The 18,329-nt window shown below is 34.3% G+C and overlaps 3 protein-coding genes across 3 annotated transcripts in view; 2 read left to right on the top strand and 1 right to left on the bottom strand.

Annotated features, from left to right (window-relative positions):
• Nucleotides 1–18,329, top strand: part of LOC125808712 (flocculation protein FLO11-like) — a 119,056-nt gene that overhangs the window by 55,023 nt on the left and 45,704 nt on the right. The window lies entirely within an intron of this gene.
• On the top strand, nucleotides 153–2,414 carry LOC125808882 (probable indole-3-pyruvate monooxygenase YUCCA3). Its single transcript, XM_049488552.1, has 3 exons — nucleotides 153–1,004; nucleotides 1,314–1,685; nucleotides 2,046–2,414. Exons 1-3 carry the CDS (start codon nucleotides 315–317, stop codon nucleotides 2,277–2,279), a joined length of 1,296 nt encoding a protein of 431 aa, XP_049344509.1. The 5' UTR covers nucleotides 153–314; the 3' UTR covers nucleotides 2,280–2,414.
• On the bottom strand, nucleotides 6,355–16,646 carry LOC125808881 (7-hydroxymethyl chlorophyll a reductase, chloroplastic). The gene is made up of 19 exons (XM_049488551.1): nucleotides 16,510–16,646; nucleotides 16,261–16,363; nucleotides 15,163–15,247; nucleotides 13,746–13,857; nucleotides 13,512–13,596; nucleotides 13,287–13,328; nucleotides 13,108–13,186; nucleotides 12,344–12,395; nucleotides 12,179–12,241; nucleotides 11,429–11,526; nucleotides 10,536–10,571; nucleotides 10,397–10,458; nucleotides 8,994–9,021; nucleotides 8,095–8,174; nucleotides 7,915–7,984; nucleotides 7,772–7,829; nucleotides 7,050–7,114; nucleotides 6,872–6,966; nucleotides 6,355–6,793 (listed from the first exon to the last, which is right to left on the bottom strand). The coding sequence occupies exons 1-19, from the start codon at nucleotides 16,583–16,585 to the stop codon at nucleotides 6,703–6,705; spliced, it is 1,380 nt and encodes a 459-aa protein (XP_049344508.1). The 5' UTR covers nucleotides 16,586–16,646; the 3' UTR covers nucleotides 6,355–6,702.

The following is an 18,329-nucleotide window of genomic DNA, read 5'->3' as shown; positions in this document are numbered from 1 at the left end:
TTAAAAAAATATATGTTCATATCAAAACAAAGTAAGGGAGAAGACCACAGACTTAATCATATGAAAAGGACAATAAACACATCATTTTCAAATCCTAATTACATACCCCCACCCCACCCCCACCCCCTCTCAAGGACAACTTCCCCCTTATTTAAACCTCTCTATTCCTCTAAACCCTCTCCACACAATTCATTGTCAACTTGAAAACTCATAATATTTCTCTTTTCTCCTCCTTGATCTTCAACAACAACAACAAAAAAAATTGCAAGAAAAACAAAAGTTGAGTTCATTGCATATTTCTAGAACTTATCTTGATGAATCAATATTGTAACAGTCCTTGTTCACCTCTAATGGTTCATGAACTTGAACAAGAAGACTTGTTTGCTGGTAGATGTATACTAGTAAATGGTCCTGTAATTATTGGTGCTGGTCCTTCAGGACTAGCAGTTGGCGCAGGCCTTAAACAACAAGGGGTTCCCTTTGTGATCTTGGACCGTGCCAACTGCATTGCGTCCTTATGGCAAAACAGGACGTATAATCGCCTTAAACTTCACCTCCCACGACAATTCTGCGAATTGCCTTACTTCCCATTTCCACAAAACTTCCCTGAGTATCCTACCAAGTACCAATTCATTAGCTACCTTGAATCTTATGCCAAGAACTTTGAGATCAGCCCACGATTCAATGAGTCGGTCCACTCTGCTAAGTATGATGAAACTTGTGGTTTATGGAGGGTGAAGACAGTGTGTAGAAATGGTTCAGTCATTGAATATATATGTAGGTGGCTTGTGGTGGCTACAGGAGAGAATGCAGAAAAAGTAGTGCCTGAATTCGAAGGATTAGAAGATTTTGGTGGACATATTATGCATGCTTGTGACTATAAAACAGGGGAAGTTTATGAAGGGAAGAATGTGTTAGTTGTTGGATGTGGCAATTCAGGCATGGAAGTTTCACTTGATCTTTGCCACCATCATGCAAGTCCATCCATGGTTGTTCGAAGCTCGGTAAGTCTCATTCATCTCATTTAAAATCTTTCATAAGCTACATAACTTACATCTGCTAAAGAAGAAGAAAAACACTCAATTTCCTTCATTTGCCGGAAAATCTGCACACGACATATCTAATTCCTCATGACACGTATATAAAATGTTCAATCTTTCATAAACAATATGACTTACGTTTACCAAGAGAAAAAAAACACTCAATTTCCTTGAGCGCGTTATGTCTATGTCCTTCATTTGCCAGAAAATCTGCACTTGACATGTCTAATTCCTCATGACAAGTATATAATGTTCAACCTTTTCATGGAACAGGTTCATGTTTTACCAAGGGAAATACTCGGAAAATCGACATTTGAGTTAGGAGTATCAATGATGAAATGGCTATCAATTGATGTAGTTGACAAGATATTGCTAGTTGCAGCAAGGTTACTTCTTGGAAACATAGAAAAGTATGGTTTAAAAAGGCCATCCATTGGACCTTTACAACTCAAAAACACAGAAGGAAAAACTCCAGTTCTAGACATAGGTGCATTACAAAAGATTAAAACAGGAGACATAAAGATAGTTCCAGCAATCAAGAAATTTTCTCAAGGAAAAGTAGAATTTGTCAATGGAGAAATTCAAGAAATTGATTGTATCATTTTGGCTACAGGATATTGCAGCAATGTTCCTTCTTGGTTAAAGGTAAGAAAAATAAAACAACTTTTTATTTTTATTTTGGTTGTGTATTTATTTTTTAATTTATGGATTGTTGTGACAGTTATGAAAGTTGTTTTTTTCTTTTTAGATTCTCTGTTCCTATTTCTTGTAGTATTGTTATATATGATCAGGTGGATGGTGCACATATTTTTTTATACTATGGTAATAATATTTTCAGAAACAAGATTGAGCTTTCCAAGAAAATAGTTGAAAGGATTAGATCAGAGATCTGAGCAGCAAATAAAATTCTGTTTTTTGTCCTTTTCTCTATGTTTTCATATATTTCAAAAATATTTTCTTTGAATTTTGGTATAATGAGTTAATTTTCTTCTTTTTAAAATGCAGGAAAGTGAATTTTTTTCAAGGGAGGGATTTCCAAGAAGTCCATTTCCAAATGGATGGAAAGGAAAAGCTGGTTTATATGCAGTTGGATTTACAAGAAGAGGACTTTCTGGTGCATCTTTGGATGCAATTAAAGTATCACAAGATATTGGCAAAATTTGGAAAGAAGAAATTAAACAGAAAAATCAATCTGTTGCTGTTGCATGTCATAGAAGAAGCAAGTTACCTTCCTTCTAATAAACCACGACAACAACATACTCAGTATAGTCCTACAAGTAGAATCTGGAGAGAGTAGAGTGTACACACATCTTACCTCTATCTGTTGTTTCTAATAGACCCTCCAAGTTACCCTTCTAATATAATTTTTTTATATTTTTTTTTTAACTTTTTACCTTTTCTTCCTGTAATTTTTTACTTGCAAAGTAACCAAAAAAGAGGAAAAAAGTAAAGACCATTTTGTGACAAGAGACAAAAACAGAGAGCAGCCCTGTCCAGAGAAATACCCAAATTCATCTTTGGGCATTTTAGTAGGAAGAAGAGGCTTTTTTAGCATCTACTTCTAAGGAGAAATTTGTACAAAAGGTTTATTAATATATGTACTAATAGAAAAAATGTGACAATATATATATATATATATATATATATATATATATATATCCTTTTCTTGTAAGTAATTTAATCAGTTCCTTTTAAATAGTAAGGAAGGTTATACAGTTGTTCGCTCAACCAAAAATATTAACAGCCCCTAGCCAATATACATATATTGTAAACAGTTCCACATATATATTTTGTATATCATGAGCTAAGTTGCTCAGACTTTTCAAAATATCGATGGATTTTTGGAGAATCTAACACAGATACGAAAGGAAAATTAACCTTCTGATATTGTCAAAGTTGGTAAAAGAATGGTCAAAGGTAATAGGAAGGTTCTCTCACTCAATAAATTTTGGTCCACCCAAGTCATTTATTCTACTGATGGGATCTATCTCTAGAACATGGTCCACCTAGGGGCCCCATTAAATATGGTGGACCAAAATATCCATAATTCCACAACATCCCTTCTTTAAATTTAAATATGACATAGACTTTTCACTAGTTTAGTTCAAGAAAATACCTATGCATAACTCTTAGAGCACCTCCATGTTGCCAAGCACATGGATAGAGCCCACAAAGAAGAGAGAAACATAGGGGGTAAAAAGATCCCCTTGCCTTCAAGTCAAACTTGGAAGGTACCCTGTCTATATTGCTCAGACTCTTTAAAAATGTCACTGTGTACATGTCGGATCCATCCTCCGAAAGTAGCACATTTTTAACTAGTCTGAGCAACATAGGATTCAATGGTAAAGGCACAACACGTTATGTGTGTTTTGAACTTTGTTGTGGACAATAACCTGGTATATAGAAAAGGTAAAGGAACAAACTCATTATTCATTGAGTTTCGAACCATGCATCAGCTAACTAGCCCTCAGAAATTTCTCGATTATAAGAAAGAAAAAATCAAACTTGGAGAATAGTTTGATACTATTTGATCTTTCTAAAACTTTCACATGTATAATAAAGTATACTTTTAAGAGATTTCCCAAATTGGATAGAATTTAGAATACCATACCTCAGACCAATGCCATATGAGTCTAGCTAGCTCAGTCATTATCACCTAGTAAAGTGAGAAGATTATCTTGAACTTTAAAGGGGTACAACTGCATGGATTTGGTAGTTCAAAGATTCATCCTGAAGTAATCAAATTCCCCTCTTCACAAGTCAAAATATATCTAACATTTTTTCACAATATCTCATTAAAACAGCTTGCCTTACCAAAAATAGAAAATTATGAGAAATAGAAACAATGATTCATTTTATCCATCTAGCCTAGCCCTAGCCACACCTATCAGCAAATCTTATATGAATCATTGCCATGTTAGCATCCTAAATTTTTTGTCCTGTCTCAATTCTTCTTTATTTGGTTCCTGTACAATGTCCATAAATTGAAATATCCAAGGGCATACTTTGTAACAACAGATGCCTCGTTCATCTAAAAGAGATAGGGAGAGGGAGACAAATGTAACTGATAGATGGATGAATATACAAGTGATGGTCAGTTCTATGAATAAAAATCTCGAGTTAGAGGCATTGCGAGGAAACAATTCAATTGAATCATTGGGGAAGGGGGAGGAAGAAGGTTGATTATAGGTTCAGAGGAGTGGTCCATGGTTGTCTCCTTGGTAACAATTAGTATTTCCTGTTTTATAACAATCATATATCATATATATATATATATATATATAAAAGAGAACCTTAGGCTCGCCTACGTGGCGCCACTACAAACCAGAATTCCCTTTTAATTTATTTATTTACAAAACTAGCCTTCCCCTTTCATGAAAAGTTGTGACTTTTCTAAAAAGTTGTGACTTCAATGAAGAGTTGCGACTTTTATGAAAAGTTATGACTTTTATGAAAAGTTACGACTTTAATAAAGAGTTGTGACTTTTATGAAAAGTTGTGACTTTTATGAAAGGTTATGACCTTTCTGAAGGGTTGCAACTTTTCCAAATAGTTGTAACCATTCCGATAAGGCACAATAAATATTTGTTCACACTACCCTTTGTTGTCTATAAATAGAGGGATTTCCTCTCATTATAAATTATGAACCTCTTCTTCTTCTCCACAATTAAATATTTGTGCACTTTCCTCCTATTGAATGTTACAGATCCTGGTATGTATTTTTATAGTCATTAATTTATGCTTATGTTATTAATGATAAATGATAAGATGTAATAATTTTCACTTTCCTTTACATTATTAATGTGTATTACTATGTAATTTTGTATGTAAGATAATATAGTGTTTTAGTTTTAATGAGCGATAGGTTCTAAGTATTATTTTATAATTTCCATCGGGTAGTATTACTAGTCTTATAATATAAGAAGAAATGGGCATTGAACTTCTTTTCAATGAGATCCAACATGACTTAAATTTCCCATTGCACAATGAACAAAGAACATAAAAAAATTCCACTGACAGAAAAGATTTAAACAAAAAGAAGAAAATCTAAAGAAGTAGTACATATAAAGACAACCCATATGAGTTCCCATGCTGTTGAATCAACCATGCAGCAAACCCTTATCTACTGTCCCATCTAGAATTGCTTCACCACCACATAAAAAATTATTGTAAAAACAAGTATAGATATATTATATACAAAAAAAAAGACAGCTTCATTTAACACTTCTCTACCAGGAAGCCACAGTTTCTATTACGTCCTTCTGCAGTGGAACTTAGATTTTTTTCCTAACCTTGCAACCAGGGGCAGAGCTACAGTTCTTCTTACGGATTCGACATTGTTGAGAAATACAAGTAAATAATAAAAAGAGTTCTCTCTCTAACAACTTAAGTTTTTAGATGAGATGATTACACACTTCAACAGACACAACTCAATAGCTGTATTTGTGTTTAAAATTTATTTACTACGACAAGATACCAGTGTAATCCCACTAGCAGGGTCTGCAGAGGGTTGAGTGTATGCACACCTTACCCTTATCACGTGGAGGTTAAAATTTATTTAATATGTATAAATAATATATCCATAAATCAGTAAGCTATATTTTCTAGAATTCAGAACTCATAAACTCACAATTCTAGTTCCGCCTCAGCTTGCAAACCTATTATTAGACATCACTTTTACCAAGAGAGAAATACACATGGCCTGGGTCACTAACTATATCCTCAAAGTTCCATGAGAAAGCCCATTCCTTCATGCCCTGATAAGCAGTCAATTTGCAAGTGTTAACTTGAGTTGGATGGTGGGCACTATATCTTTGTATCTTACTGTTGCATGTCCTACTAGAAGAATGTGTATCCTGTGATTGGTAAAGTTAAAATATATGAAGCTTATATAGGTGTCCCGTATAAAACATGAGATAATAGTGGTGGAGCATCCTTGTCCAAGGGGTGTCAATTTGTTGAAAAATCACATTGTATTGATAGATAAGAAAATTTATATAGATATACTATATGTTGAATCTCCTTTACTTCTTCGTGTATTTATACTGACTTCCCTTAGTGAAATCACAGTCCACCAGTTGTCTTTCATAATCATTGACTAATACGTTTAACCATTTCAAAAAGAAATTTGAAAAATGAATTTCCTTATCATTGTACTCTGAACATGGATTGAAACGATGAAAGTTTTATTTTCGAAAACTATAAATCATCTTTCAGACTTCATACTGGAGATAGGTCGAAATGACTCTTGATAAGCTACATATCACATTCAGTTTGAACCAGAAGACAAACAGAAAAATATCTTAAGCCAAGCTAAATCAAATGTGATATCATGGATTCACTATCAAAAGCACAAGCATTTGAAACTAAATCACATGCATGCAGAATTGTTTTTACCAATAGTCAACATAGTTAATTATTATAAAAGGAATTACATTTCTATCAAAAAGAGTTAATTCAGATGCATGTTTAATTTGACACTACACAAGGAGTTGCAACTTGCAATCACCAAGGTTTTTTTGATAACCGTGCTGTACGGGTTAGCTTGCACGCACCTCGACTACTTTACGGGATACTTGCTGCCTCCCACCAGCATAGGTACTGGATAACTTTGTTCACCAAAGCCTGAGCTGCAAACACCAAAGTTTCACCATCAAATTATTCACTTTTTGGAAAGCATTTGATCAATTTCTCCACTCTGGTTGTACATGCTAACAATTTTCTTTGAATATTCAGGCATATGTCTGTCCGCTCTGCAATTTCACAAAAACACGAGTGAGAAAAAATTAGTGTAATCCATCATACTGGAACAAATATGAATTTCTACAAACCTTTCTTTTCCCCATTTGCGGACTACGTGTAAGTAATTTCTGATTGTGTGATAATCTAGCGAGTAACGTGCAAATTCTAGACCCTTCGGTCCGACCTGAACCCAGAGAAATAAGTTTAAGCACAGGGAATTTGTTGTCCTTTCTGAAAGTAACAAGTCAATGAACAAAAAGTTCTTACTATGTTGAGAAGAAATGCTATTAAATTTCCAACAAACTTTGGAGCAGGTTGAGAAGGACCTCTTCCTGGAAATTCAGAAAGTTTCTGCATTAAGTCTTGTGAGATCACCAGAAGGTGTTCAAGAAAAATATTTACTTCAAGAATATAACAGAAATGGATTTACTTCTCGAGGTTCTGCCTTCAGCATACTGTAATCAACCGGGAGTATCATAACAAATGAAGTAATTGAAGCAACTTAAATAGCTAAATCCACTTGACTTACAAGGATTAAAACAAATTAAGGTTAATCTTAAATAAACAGTCGATGAGATGTGTAACATACTATAGAAGTAAATGAACCAGTAACCTGTTATGCCTGTATATACGTAACATACTTGCTTATGAATGTTATCGAAGTAAATTGAGATTCATCTACAATCAATTTCCAAGCGTAGTGATAAATCCATCAAATTACGCATAACTTGAACAAGCAAATATTAGAAAATGGACTCAGCATCAAGAAAGATTGAGACCCTAACATTTCATACTTTTTAACAACATTGAAAGGGAAAAGGGATAGGGAAAAAAGTCAGATGGTTGATACTTGCACATGAACCCAACAAAGAACAGTACAAAACCCCGAGAGCAGGTATCAAATTCTAAACCAGCAGCACTATGGGTACAGAGAGAGCCTGCTTAGTAACAACTTATGAAATGAATAAATATCACAAAATACCACATACCAAATTTTGCTTCATCATCTGCCTTCACGGTTTCCACGACAAATGGACGCCGCTTACCCTGAAAAAAGATGCATGCTTTGAAATAAGTATATCACAAGAAAGAGTTTAAAGGAAAAGTTGTGAGATGGAGCATCATGTATTACACTACTTATCGTTGGAGTAATTTCCAAGAGGTTCTCGATAAGGTTTAGCATTTCTCTACCACGTTCATTTCTGCATTTGGAATGTGCAAAAGTATCTCTTAAACAAGATTATTTGAGGGTAGAGCAATCAGCATGTCCTTTTAACCTGTCAACGGCTTATAAGATTTGGCAATACTTTACCTGACAGTAACATACTGGGGATGCTGCATCATGCTGATTCCACTGTATTTCGGCACACCCATGTATCCCACCACCAAATCCTGAAAAGTTCCTTAAAGGTAAGATTTGAAATGTTGGCATGCACCGGGATTATCAAGCTTTGCTTTTATTTAAAAGAAATAATCTGTCACGTTAATGTTTGGAAACTACTGTAATAGAGCAAGACAGCGACTGATAAATCTTCAAGGAGCAAAAATACTTAATTGTCATGGATAATAAGATATGCAGCATCAAATCTTCAATGATACGAATTCTAGAAACCTTAAAGAGTAAACTTATGACGGAACCATAATGCATTACCATCCAAGACCAAAATGAGTTTGCTACAAAATCCCCCCTTGGACCTCAACCACTGAATCTAATCTCCAGATCTGTCACAAGCTTTCACTTGAAAACAGTTGGAGCAAATGAGTGGCCAGGTCTAGCTCTAGAACCTATAAATTCCTCAATGATCGAGGATGCCTTTGCAAAACCTCTTTCCCTGTCAAAAAACTACGCACTAGAAAAAGCTTTGTTTGTGAGACATGAAGAGAGAGGAGATGTATTCAAGATTTAATGATTTGATGACTACAATACAGACCTAATTATAAGTGGCAAACATAATAGACAAATAGACATTTGAAAATGCAGGAAATTACACCAGTAAAATTTAACATTCCACTAGTAACACTTCACCTTTCAGCATCTAAGACTAATCAAAGTAGCATTTAAGAGTATGCTTTCCGTTGCTATTTGAAAGTCTTAACGTATGTGTATGTACTGTGCACATGCTGCTCTTGGATGTTTCTTTTCTCTGTATTCTTTGTGAAAATTGTATTGTGCAATATATCAGGGCCTTTGATTATGAACAGAGAACTCACCGCCAAGCCATTTGTGTAGTCAAAACAGCTGTAACATAGAAGGAAAGAACAGTTTACAGATCAGCACAAGTTCATATCTGAAGAATGAGAGACAGGAAAATGAAATATATGATAAATGAGAATGTAGGAAACGTGAAGCTTGTATAGAATGTCCATTTAGACTTCTCCAACTACATAGCATCTTAACCTTAAGCCTTAAGGACATTTGTAGAGCAGCTGAAATCCATGTTGACATTGTCTAAAAGAATGTTTTATTAGTTTGATGATTTCTTTATTTCCTAAATTGACACGGCAGGGAATGCTACTATATGCAACAAACTCAACTACAAGTATAGTTTTACACGGCTTATCAAACTTGATTTAACCCAATTGTCCATATCAGAGGAGACAACTTACAAGTGAGAACCAGAGATCACGTAGAACGTGATAAGCCCATGACACTACCTTCGTGCACATACTAACATACTTATGTATACTTTTCCCCTAGTTTATGCTCCATAAGTGAAGGAATTTTCTCAATACGAATGTAACTGAATACTAAATATATTAACTATTAGGAAGAAAGACGGTTCCTGAAGATTTTGTTTGTCATCAAATTTGTTAATCTACAAAATCTTTGTCTGCACACCAAATTTTCTTCCACAGATTTTCACCCTTACTCCATGAACAAAGTATCTAGAATAGTTTGACCAAGAACGGATATTACGAGCATTATTGAGATCATAGTTTCTTTTGATTTATAACTGGGTCCAAAAATGAGATGAGAAGTTACATTTCTATGAACTTCATAAGAGAAATAGTTGGCATGCAATAATTTTTCGGGTGATTAACACATTTTATAAAAAAATAATATCCAGTAGATCGTCTAAGTAGCTCACTTAGAGAATTGTCGCCTAAGACGGTTTGACTACATCCCACATAAACCTCCATATCCATATAGGTGATACCAACTAGCAAAGATGCAGTCATTCAAGCATAGTTGTTGCTACGCTTGCATTATTAGTGCTAGTGCTTGTCAAGGGTCTTTTTATTCTAGTTGAAGACTAGTATATCCACGTAGGGGTAAGTGTGATATTTCACATCTTTAGTTTTAAATAACCCATAATTTCCTTATAACACAAATTATTAGATATTGGAACAAAATTGACCTAACAGAGCACGATGGATGCAGAGGATACATAAAGCCACCCAAACTAATGTAGGATTAATTTATAGTTGATTGACTAACTGGATCAACTCATAGAGAGAAAGAAAGAATCATTTCCACGAGCACAAAGAGAAGGAACAAAAAAAATTATATTCAGACTTGTCCACCACCGACCTCTGACCCAAAAAGTCTACAGGTTAAGTATGCAGATATTGTTTAAAGGCTTCAGCAAATCAGGAATAAGCAATTGAAATACCTGTAACAAGATGGCGCAATAACATCAACCAAATCATTTGCTGGTAAACAGAAATAGGGAACCTGCTTAGTGAAATATAGATCTGAATAAACAGCATTCAAATAAAACAAAAGATACGAAAAAGAAGATGCTATTTTACCTCTTCAATATGGCCATCCAAATGCTTCAGATGGACCTGTTGAAATGTAGAGCTTAGACAGGTGCTTCAACTGATTAGAAAACTCTCACATGTAATTCAATAGTATATCCTTTAAATCATAGTAAAAGAAGAAAGCTAAAATATGGTTTTACAGGATTAACTGTCGAAATGTTTTCATCTACGAGGTGATGAAGCACATATGAGCTTAGTTTAGTCTTTCTCATTTGCAAGATCCTACTTATTGGTAGATTTGATTCTGATCCAAGAAAGGATAGTACACCCTCCGTCAAATTCAACACGACACCAGAGGACGAAAATGGTACTTAAGATATTAGTTTGATTTGTGTATTTTATAGGTAGTAGTTGAGGAAAATATTAAAATATTTTTGTTAACGAAATTAGGTTGACATAGAAATGCCAAATCCAACCTTAATAATTTGACTATTCAAAAAGATTTAAATTCAAGAAACTGATGAAGTTGTATAAAATTATATTGTTAGTAAGATGGTGTCAAAGATTTTTGTACACCCAAAATAAAAATGTGTCATATAAAATTTATCAAGATGGAGACAATATGATATATTGAAGTGCATCTTCATGAATGAACTTACCTCACCAACCAAATAAAACCATATTCTAAAAAAGCACCCTAGTTATCAGGCTAAGAAAGGCTGTTTAACGAAGTTTTAGATTACAACAAAATCAGAGAGCATATCGTCATGACAAACACAAAATATAGAAGTTGGTTTCCTTGTTCTTATACTTGAATGGATAGAATTCCAAGATCACAGAGGTTATGCATAGGTTGTCTCACAATGAAGCTCAGCTTGTCATAAAAGAGTAACAGGAGCTCACCTTTTTTTCTTTATGAAAGTAATATAACAGGAGCACACCTTGTAGTCTTGCATAAACTCATAGTGGAGAACTGTTTCAGGTTCACTGCTAGCAGCCTTCAGAAACTTATCTAAGCCTTCTCGTGGTCCATTATCCACTGTTGAGAAAAGACAGTTAGTATGGGTCTATATTGCCTAAAAAATACCTTAGAGGGGAAAGGAGATTATAATAAAAAGCAGTTTATAGAGCATCCCACTTACTATATCTTTGTCTTATTCCTTTTCAGTCCGTTTTGAAAAGAATGTTTCTTTCCCTTTTCTGAAACTCTTTAATTCCAACTTTCCACATGGCCTATTTAAAACCACAAGTTAAAGGGCATTTTGGTACATTCTACATATTTTTAGTTTAAGACCACGAAATTCAAAAGTTTTCTTTACTTTATTAAACTTCGTGCCTAGTCAAAACCACACAAACAAATTGAAACGGAGGGAGCATCATAAAAGATTCCATTGAATCTTTATCCAGTTTGTCCACTTACTATATGTCTTATTTTCTCTCCCTGCTTCTGTGGAGGACAAACTGTAAAAAATAAGTTGACTCTTTTTTGAGATACTAACAACTAACAAGGACTCCTATGGGTGATGTTAATAGATCAAACCTTTTGTTATTTAATAAAAAAATAAATAGATTAGATATTTGTCCAAACACACGTAATTGCAAACATAATCAAATTTCTAGCAGTTGATAGCTATATTAGACATGATCAAAGATGTGAGGGAAGGAGTCTATGAATGCCACCGACTACTCACCACAGTTAGTACCTAGTACATAAAGCTTTTCCAGATTCAAATATTGCTCCACTGATCTTAAAGCTGCAAGTTAGGAAATTGTTCTGCTTAAGATACAGAGATGTAAATTGTAATGACAACATCAAGTTTGAAGCAGAGACGAAGAGATAATAACAACATGAATACCTTGAACTTGGCAGCCAACCCCGCAGAAGAGAAGGCGCTTTACACCAGCTGCCTGTTTCCAGGAAAAAATATTGCTTACTTCAACATTTGAACTACAAATTATACTATAAATTTGCGTGATACTATAAACTTGCATGACAATCCTCAGTGAAAACTGGAATCTCTTAAAGCCCAATTTTTAACGCTTTAGAGCATGCACGACTAGAAAGTGTGAAATTCCATGATTGCATTGTTATGAAAAGAAATAACTAGAAGCCTACCCTTACAAGTGTGATATGCAGATGGTTGATACTTCCCAAAAGAAAGGGAGAATGCATTTGGGGAAAAATAAGCTCACATTGTTAAAATGAAGTAAAAAAAAAATACCTACGACCTTCCAACGGATAGAGAGGAAACATTTGGCGAAAAGACTCTGAAATTGTCAGGAAAGGAATTCAGCTCGAACCATCATATGAAACAAATCAGAAAAGCAAAAGAGCTTCTCTTAATGAAATCCCCGATTGGGGCAATTTGATTAAGTATTAGATTGTGGCGGTCTGAAAGGGGAGAGAGGGGGTGATAGTAAAGCTAATTTGGTGGTGCGGTGGAAGAATAACAAAGCATAGCTACACAAGTTCCAATTACCTATAAAGGAGAGATATGACATCTTCAATCCATGACAACATACTCCATTCAGAATTCAATAGAGTTACACAAATTATATATGCATTGATGACAACAGAACAATCAAAGATTCTGATGATAATGGAAGTGGAAGAAGAAACCTCAACTAAGGCAAGAGTATTTAGATTAGGAGACAATGTCGGCTTAACACCTTTAGCTGCTATAACTTCCTCTGGAGTCCTATTAGAAACATAAAATTAAAGAGGAGGATGGAAATGGTTAAATTAACAAGTAAAAAATCAACATGAATACAAATAGCTCAGGAATTCCAGTCACAAACCTTGCCAGGACAGGTCGGGGAGCAAATCGATCTTCTGGATCACTAAACAATGTAAAAAAAAAAAGGTAAGAGTCCATGAATTGCAGGATAATAAATATAAAATAATTATAAAAAAAAAAAAAGATAAATGAGAAACCAAAATTTCAAATGCATAACTCATGTACAATGAAAGTAACCAGGAGGGAGAACTAAATTATTTTTAACCAAATTGGATGCAAGCCATACCTCTGGACACAAATAACAGCTTCCACCATCCCAGCTTTTAGCATCTCCACGGCAATAGTTGTCACTATCCCCGTCCATTGAGCTCCTGAATGCCAGAAAGAAAAGAAAAGATAGGAATAAGACCAGATGATTTATAAGAAATTGGCACATTCTTTTAGTGATCTAGAGAAGCACAAAAAGACAAACAACTGTAATTTGAATTAGAATACTACATAAGAGCATCCAAAGTTGTACCTTCCACAGGCTTAGTTTTACGAGCATACAATAGATTCTCATACACCCCCATATAAGTCTCATCCAAGGAATCTTCTTTCCGTCCTCGTCCATGGACAATAGGTTCCAAAGCCTAAAGAAGATGATAAGGAACAGTCAATATTATCTGGTTACTTTTCCATCCAAAACATTATCTGATTACTTTGAGCTACTTCATATGAATTTGACCAAAAGAGAAGGTCCTAATAGCATAGCATGAGTGAGTTGAGAACGTATTTCAAGGAACTGCTACTCGTAGCCAGCACTGAAGTTTTTTAGTGAGTAGTCAAATCATTCATTCTCATAAAAGAACTTATATGAACCCCCTATCACCCTCCACCCACCAGTCAAACTAAAGACGGACTAATTTTCAAACTTGACCAAGTTCCTTTGGACAATGACAAAAGATAAAAAAGAACTTGTATAAAATTGGGGAAAAAAAGTTTGACCTGTCACGAGATTACGTTGTACCTGTAAACTATGATGGGCTGTATGATATTACTAAACACAAGATAGAAAAAACAAGAAAACAGAAAAGAGAAGAGGACAGATGTACACCATAGTGAAGACCTTGATGCAGGTCTATGAATGTTTCCCCATTGCTCTATGAGGAGTCTGATTAGAGTCCAACCATACTGTGGTTCAGTATAACATTTTCCACCCCATATATTTCAGTATGGCGAGATTATGTTAACAACTAGAGAAATCATTCTTATAAAGATCCAATATGCGTGTCTTGTACCCTTGTGTAATTACTAGCTCTATAATAATGCTTAAAACTTCATTTATTCCCATATCTTGTCAACATTCAAAGCAGCATACCTTTTACCCAAGAGAGTGAAACAGTAAAATAAAATTCAAACATACTTGTGAAAAAACTAGTTGGGGTCAGGGGCAAGGACCAGAGAACCCATCAAGTTCTAGTATGCAACTTTTCCTAGTAACCAAGTGTTAAAATCTCTCATGCTCCCATAAAAGGGATTTTAATGAAAGAGGGGTGAAAAAAAGAGAGATGGATTCAATTGCACACAAGCTAATAGTGGATTACATGGTATCAGAGAACATGAACCACTACTCTCTCTGAGCATCTTTCTAGCTTGCAAACTTTTCTTATGACTTCCACAACACACTGCAATAACACAGCCAAGTCTTGTTGTACTGCATACACTGTATATATTCATAAGATGTAAATCCATATGGATGAGATAGCTTTTCAAAGGACAAAAGACAAAACGAAATTCACAGGGAAAATCTGCATGTGACAATGAAAGCATGCAATAATCAAACTCCAGTCGGTCATTTATGACAAACTTAAGGAACAAAAACTAGGCATAAACAATAAGAACTGCAACTAAAAGCAACAGTATCATGACATGTACAAAAGTAGAGAAAGACTCACTTCAACTCTAGACATGCCATCCCCCAAGAAAGCACATGCATTCTTCACATGAGCAATGTAGTAAGTGTCGCACAAACCACAGTGGCTGCAAACCAGAAATATTATACTACCATCAGATAAAAACTACTATAATGATTTACGAAATAGTCACAAAATATACAAGCAATTAATTTAAATAAGTATGAAGATGAGTGGTTAAAGATGATACTAACTTATAATCCGCAAAAACATTAAATTAGTATATAATAATGTTAATTATTAGTTACCAATTTCAAAAAAAAAATGTTAATTATTATATATGACATTCTTGTCAACATCAGCACTTATATTTCAGTCTTCCAAACAATACTTCATCATTCAAGCTCTTTTTTTTTCCATTCTACAAAACTTGACCCAACTTAGGACGAATTGATTACAAGCATTGTCCTTCTTTTCATGTTTTACCACTGGAAATAGCTAAAACATTTCACGTGCTTAGCTATTTAGATGGAAAGTAACGATGCTTCAAAGACCCAATGAATGCTTCCTCCATTTCAAATTGAATATTTCACTTCTTTTTTATACTTCATGCCAAATTAATGTCCAATCTCCCTCATATTTATAATTCTTTCACATTTACTATGAAAACTGAGCCACCATAGTTTCCTAAAGGGAAAAATCTTCAAACACATAATAGTTTAACGCATAATACATAAATAAACACCTTAACTTTGCTTAACTGACAACTAAACACTCCAATTTTAAGAATGCACATCTAGACACTTCCACTCATCCGCACTGTTTTTCGTAGACACCCGACGCTATGCGTCTTACATGATCATTTTATAAGTTGGGAGTGTTCAACTCACACAGCGGAAACCAGTTGAGATGCTCACTTTGAGTGTTCAGTTGCTAGTAGAGGCCAACTCAAGATATCTATCTATGTATTTATGTCATAGTTTATAGATAACAAATAAAAATGACAACTTTTTCACTATTCTAACCTACAAAAACAAAACTTCAAAAAAAAAATAGAAAAATGATCAAGCTACGCATTTACCTGCCATTACAGCATTAAAAGCTAAAATTTTAATTTAAAAAAGAAGCAGAATTATGAACCTGCAGTGGTCTTTAGCTGGATAAGTCCCACCAGGAGGAATAGGTCGAGATTTTTTCCTCCAATCTTCTCTAATTTTCACTGATTTCGGATTTTGGTTTGCATCTGTTGAAGAATTCAAACAACATCAACACACAAAGTTTAAGTTTTTTTAAAAAAAAACTCATAGCAAAAGTTTGTCATTTTTTGTAAAAAAAAATTCCTCTTAGAGGAAATTTGTTTAGTTATGTGGAAATGAAGAGGAAGAGAACCTTGTTGTTGTGAAGAAGATAAAATAGTGTAAAATTTGAAAGGTAAAGCAGAGAATTTTCCAGTAAGAAACGCCATTGTTGCTCTGTGTATCTGCACAAGTGTTTTGCGCCACAAATATATATCAAATGAGATTCTTTTAAGGGTGGAACCAAAACGGTGTCGTTTCGGTACTTGATTAATTTTTATTTTATTTTTATTTTTTGGATGTACAAAAAGAGTGAATCTATTAGAAAATTACAAAAGGGAATCTATTATAAAAAAAAGTTCAAATATGAGAAGTAAATGCATGAAAAAGTTAAAAGAAAATTCAACATTATTTATAGGAGTTAAAAACTTAAATATATCATTTAAGTATCTAAATAACTTCTATATACAAAAGGGATTTGAATGGACCCATTTCTGTCTTACCTGGCTTCAACCCTAAGTAAGTATCCAATACCGTATTGCATTAACATTTTGATGAGATAGGCAACACGTAACATGTATCATATAAATAGGGTGGTTTTTAATTTTTGTTCCTCAAATCAATAATCTTTGAAAATACAAACGTAAACTTATGCCTATTACCTATGTAGATATAAGTTCAATTTCAAAACATTATACCTTAAGAAGTTCATAACTCACAAGTTATATGTTATAAGGCATAACTTAATTTCTACATAACTTATGTCGATGAAAGAATAAGTTCAATTTTCAAAACCCATAAAGTTATACCTTAAGAAGTTCATAACTTGTGCCGATGAAAGCATAAGTTCAGTTTTCAAAACCCACGAAGTTATGCCTCAGGATGTATAACTTATTCCTACAGAAAGGGAAACACTACAAGTGACCATGATATTTTCAAAAACAATATGAGAAAAATATGCTAGGCCAAGTTCTTGTATAGAGCACCCAAAAAAAATGGTGGTTTAAATGCAGCAACCCATCAGGCACTAAGGCACCGGTCTGTTATTCTTCCACTGCACAAAGCGGGAGCTCTATGACATGTTCTATGAAACGAGCCTCACGCAGACTGCCCCACTTCAGGAATCCAGCAGCCCATTCTTTCAATTGGGCCACATGATCCAATTCTGTTGCATCATAGATTATTATAAAAAGGAAAAGAAATCTGTCCAATAACGATGTGGGATAAATTGCTTGTTCCACTATAAACAAAACATATATTATTTATATGTTAACTCACCTTTACTTGATGATATTGAAAATATGGTTATTTTAACTTTGATTCTATCATCAATATTTTGATTTATTACTTGATTTAATTAGTTCCAATTCTTGTTCTCATTAATAATTTTGCCTCACTCTAACTTGCATTAGTGGCTTCGGAACTTGATGGTAAATTAAGGTCATGTCTTCTGTTGGGAGTTAGTGAAAATTCTCAAGAAAAGTAAGATCTACCTAGCTTGTGTTTGGGAAATCAGACGGGTGGGAACCAAGACGAAAGATGTAAAACGGATTTAAATTATGGTACCCGTGAAGTTCATTGGATATGAATATGGAGTAAGCATTTTAGATTTTTAGTGGTAATATTTCTATGACAAGCATTTTCATAAAGCAGTAATATACTTGTTGGTTTAGTAATCTTTCATTCATGCCACATTTTGGAACGAAAAAGCAATGTTGGAATCAGGTTTTTCACTATGTAGATTCAAAATATATATGACTTTTTCGTCGAAGGGGGTTCGGATAAACTCCAAAAAAAATTGGTGGGCTACTACTGAACTTGGAAGGCACCAACTCATTATCCTTCCACTGCACACAGCAGAAACTGTTCGTTGCTCTGTCCAGACTCACGCAGTTCACCCCGCTTTAGGGGCCC

This window comes from Solanum verrucosum, unplaced genomic scaffold (genome assembly GCF_900185275.1).
Source record: "Solanum verrucosum unplaced genomic scaffold, falcon-dt-bn FXZP01000218.1, whole genome shotgun sequence".
NCBI classification, from domain to species: domain Eukaryota; kingdom Viridiplantae; phylum Streptophyta; class Magnoliopsida; order Solanales; family Solanaceae; genus Solanum; species Solanum verrucosum.
Note: the sequence above shows the minus strand (reverse complement) of the source record. Positions and strands in the feature narration are given on the sequence as shown.

Bases quoted from the DNA above. Each gene is read 5' to 3' on its own strand.
- LOC125808882 (XM_049488552.1), top strand. From the start codon at position 315: ATGAATCAATATTGTAACAGTCCTTGTTCACCTCTAATGGTTCATGAA. The intron at 1,005-1,313 runs GTAAGTCTCATT...TTCATGGAACAG, and splicing joins CCATGGTTGTTCGAAGCTCG to GTTCATGTTTTACCAAGGGA. The intron at 1,686-2,045 runs GTAAGAAAAATA...TTTAAAATGCAG, and splicing joins ATGTTCCTTCTTGGTTAAAG to GAAAGTGAATTTTTTTCAAG.
- LOC125808881 (XM_049488551.1), bottom strand. From the start codon at position 16,585: ATGGCGTTTCTTACTGGAAAATTCTCTGCTTTACCTTTCAAATTTTAC. The intron at 13,597-13,745 runs GTACAACTTTGG...TCTGGCATTCAG, and splicing joins TAAAACTAAGCCTGTGGAAG to GAGCTCAATGGACGGGGATA. The intron at 7,115-7,771 runs GTATGTGGTATT...CTGAATTTCCAG, and splicing joins AGATGATGAAGCAAAATTTG to GAAGAGGTCCTTCTCAACCT.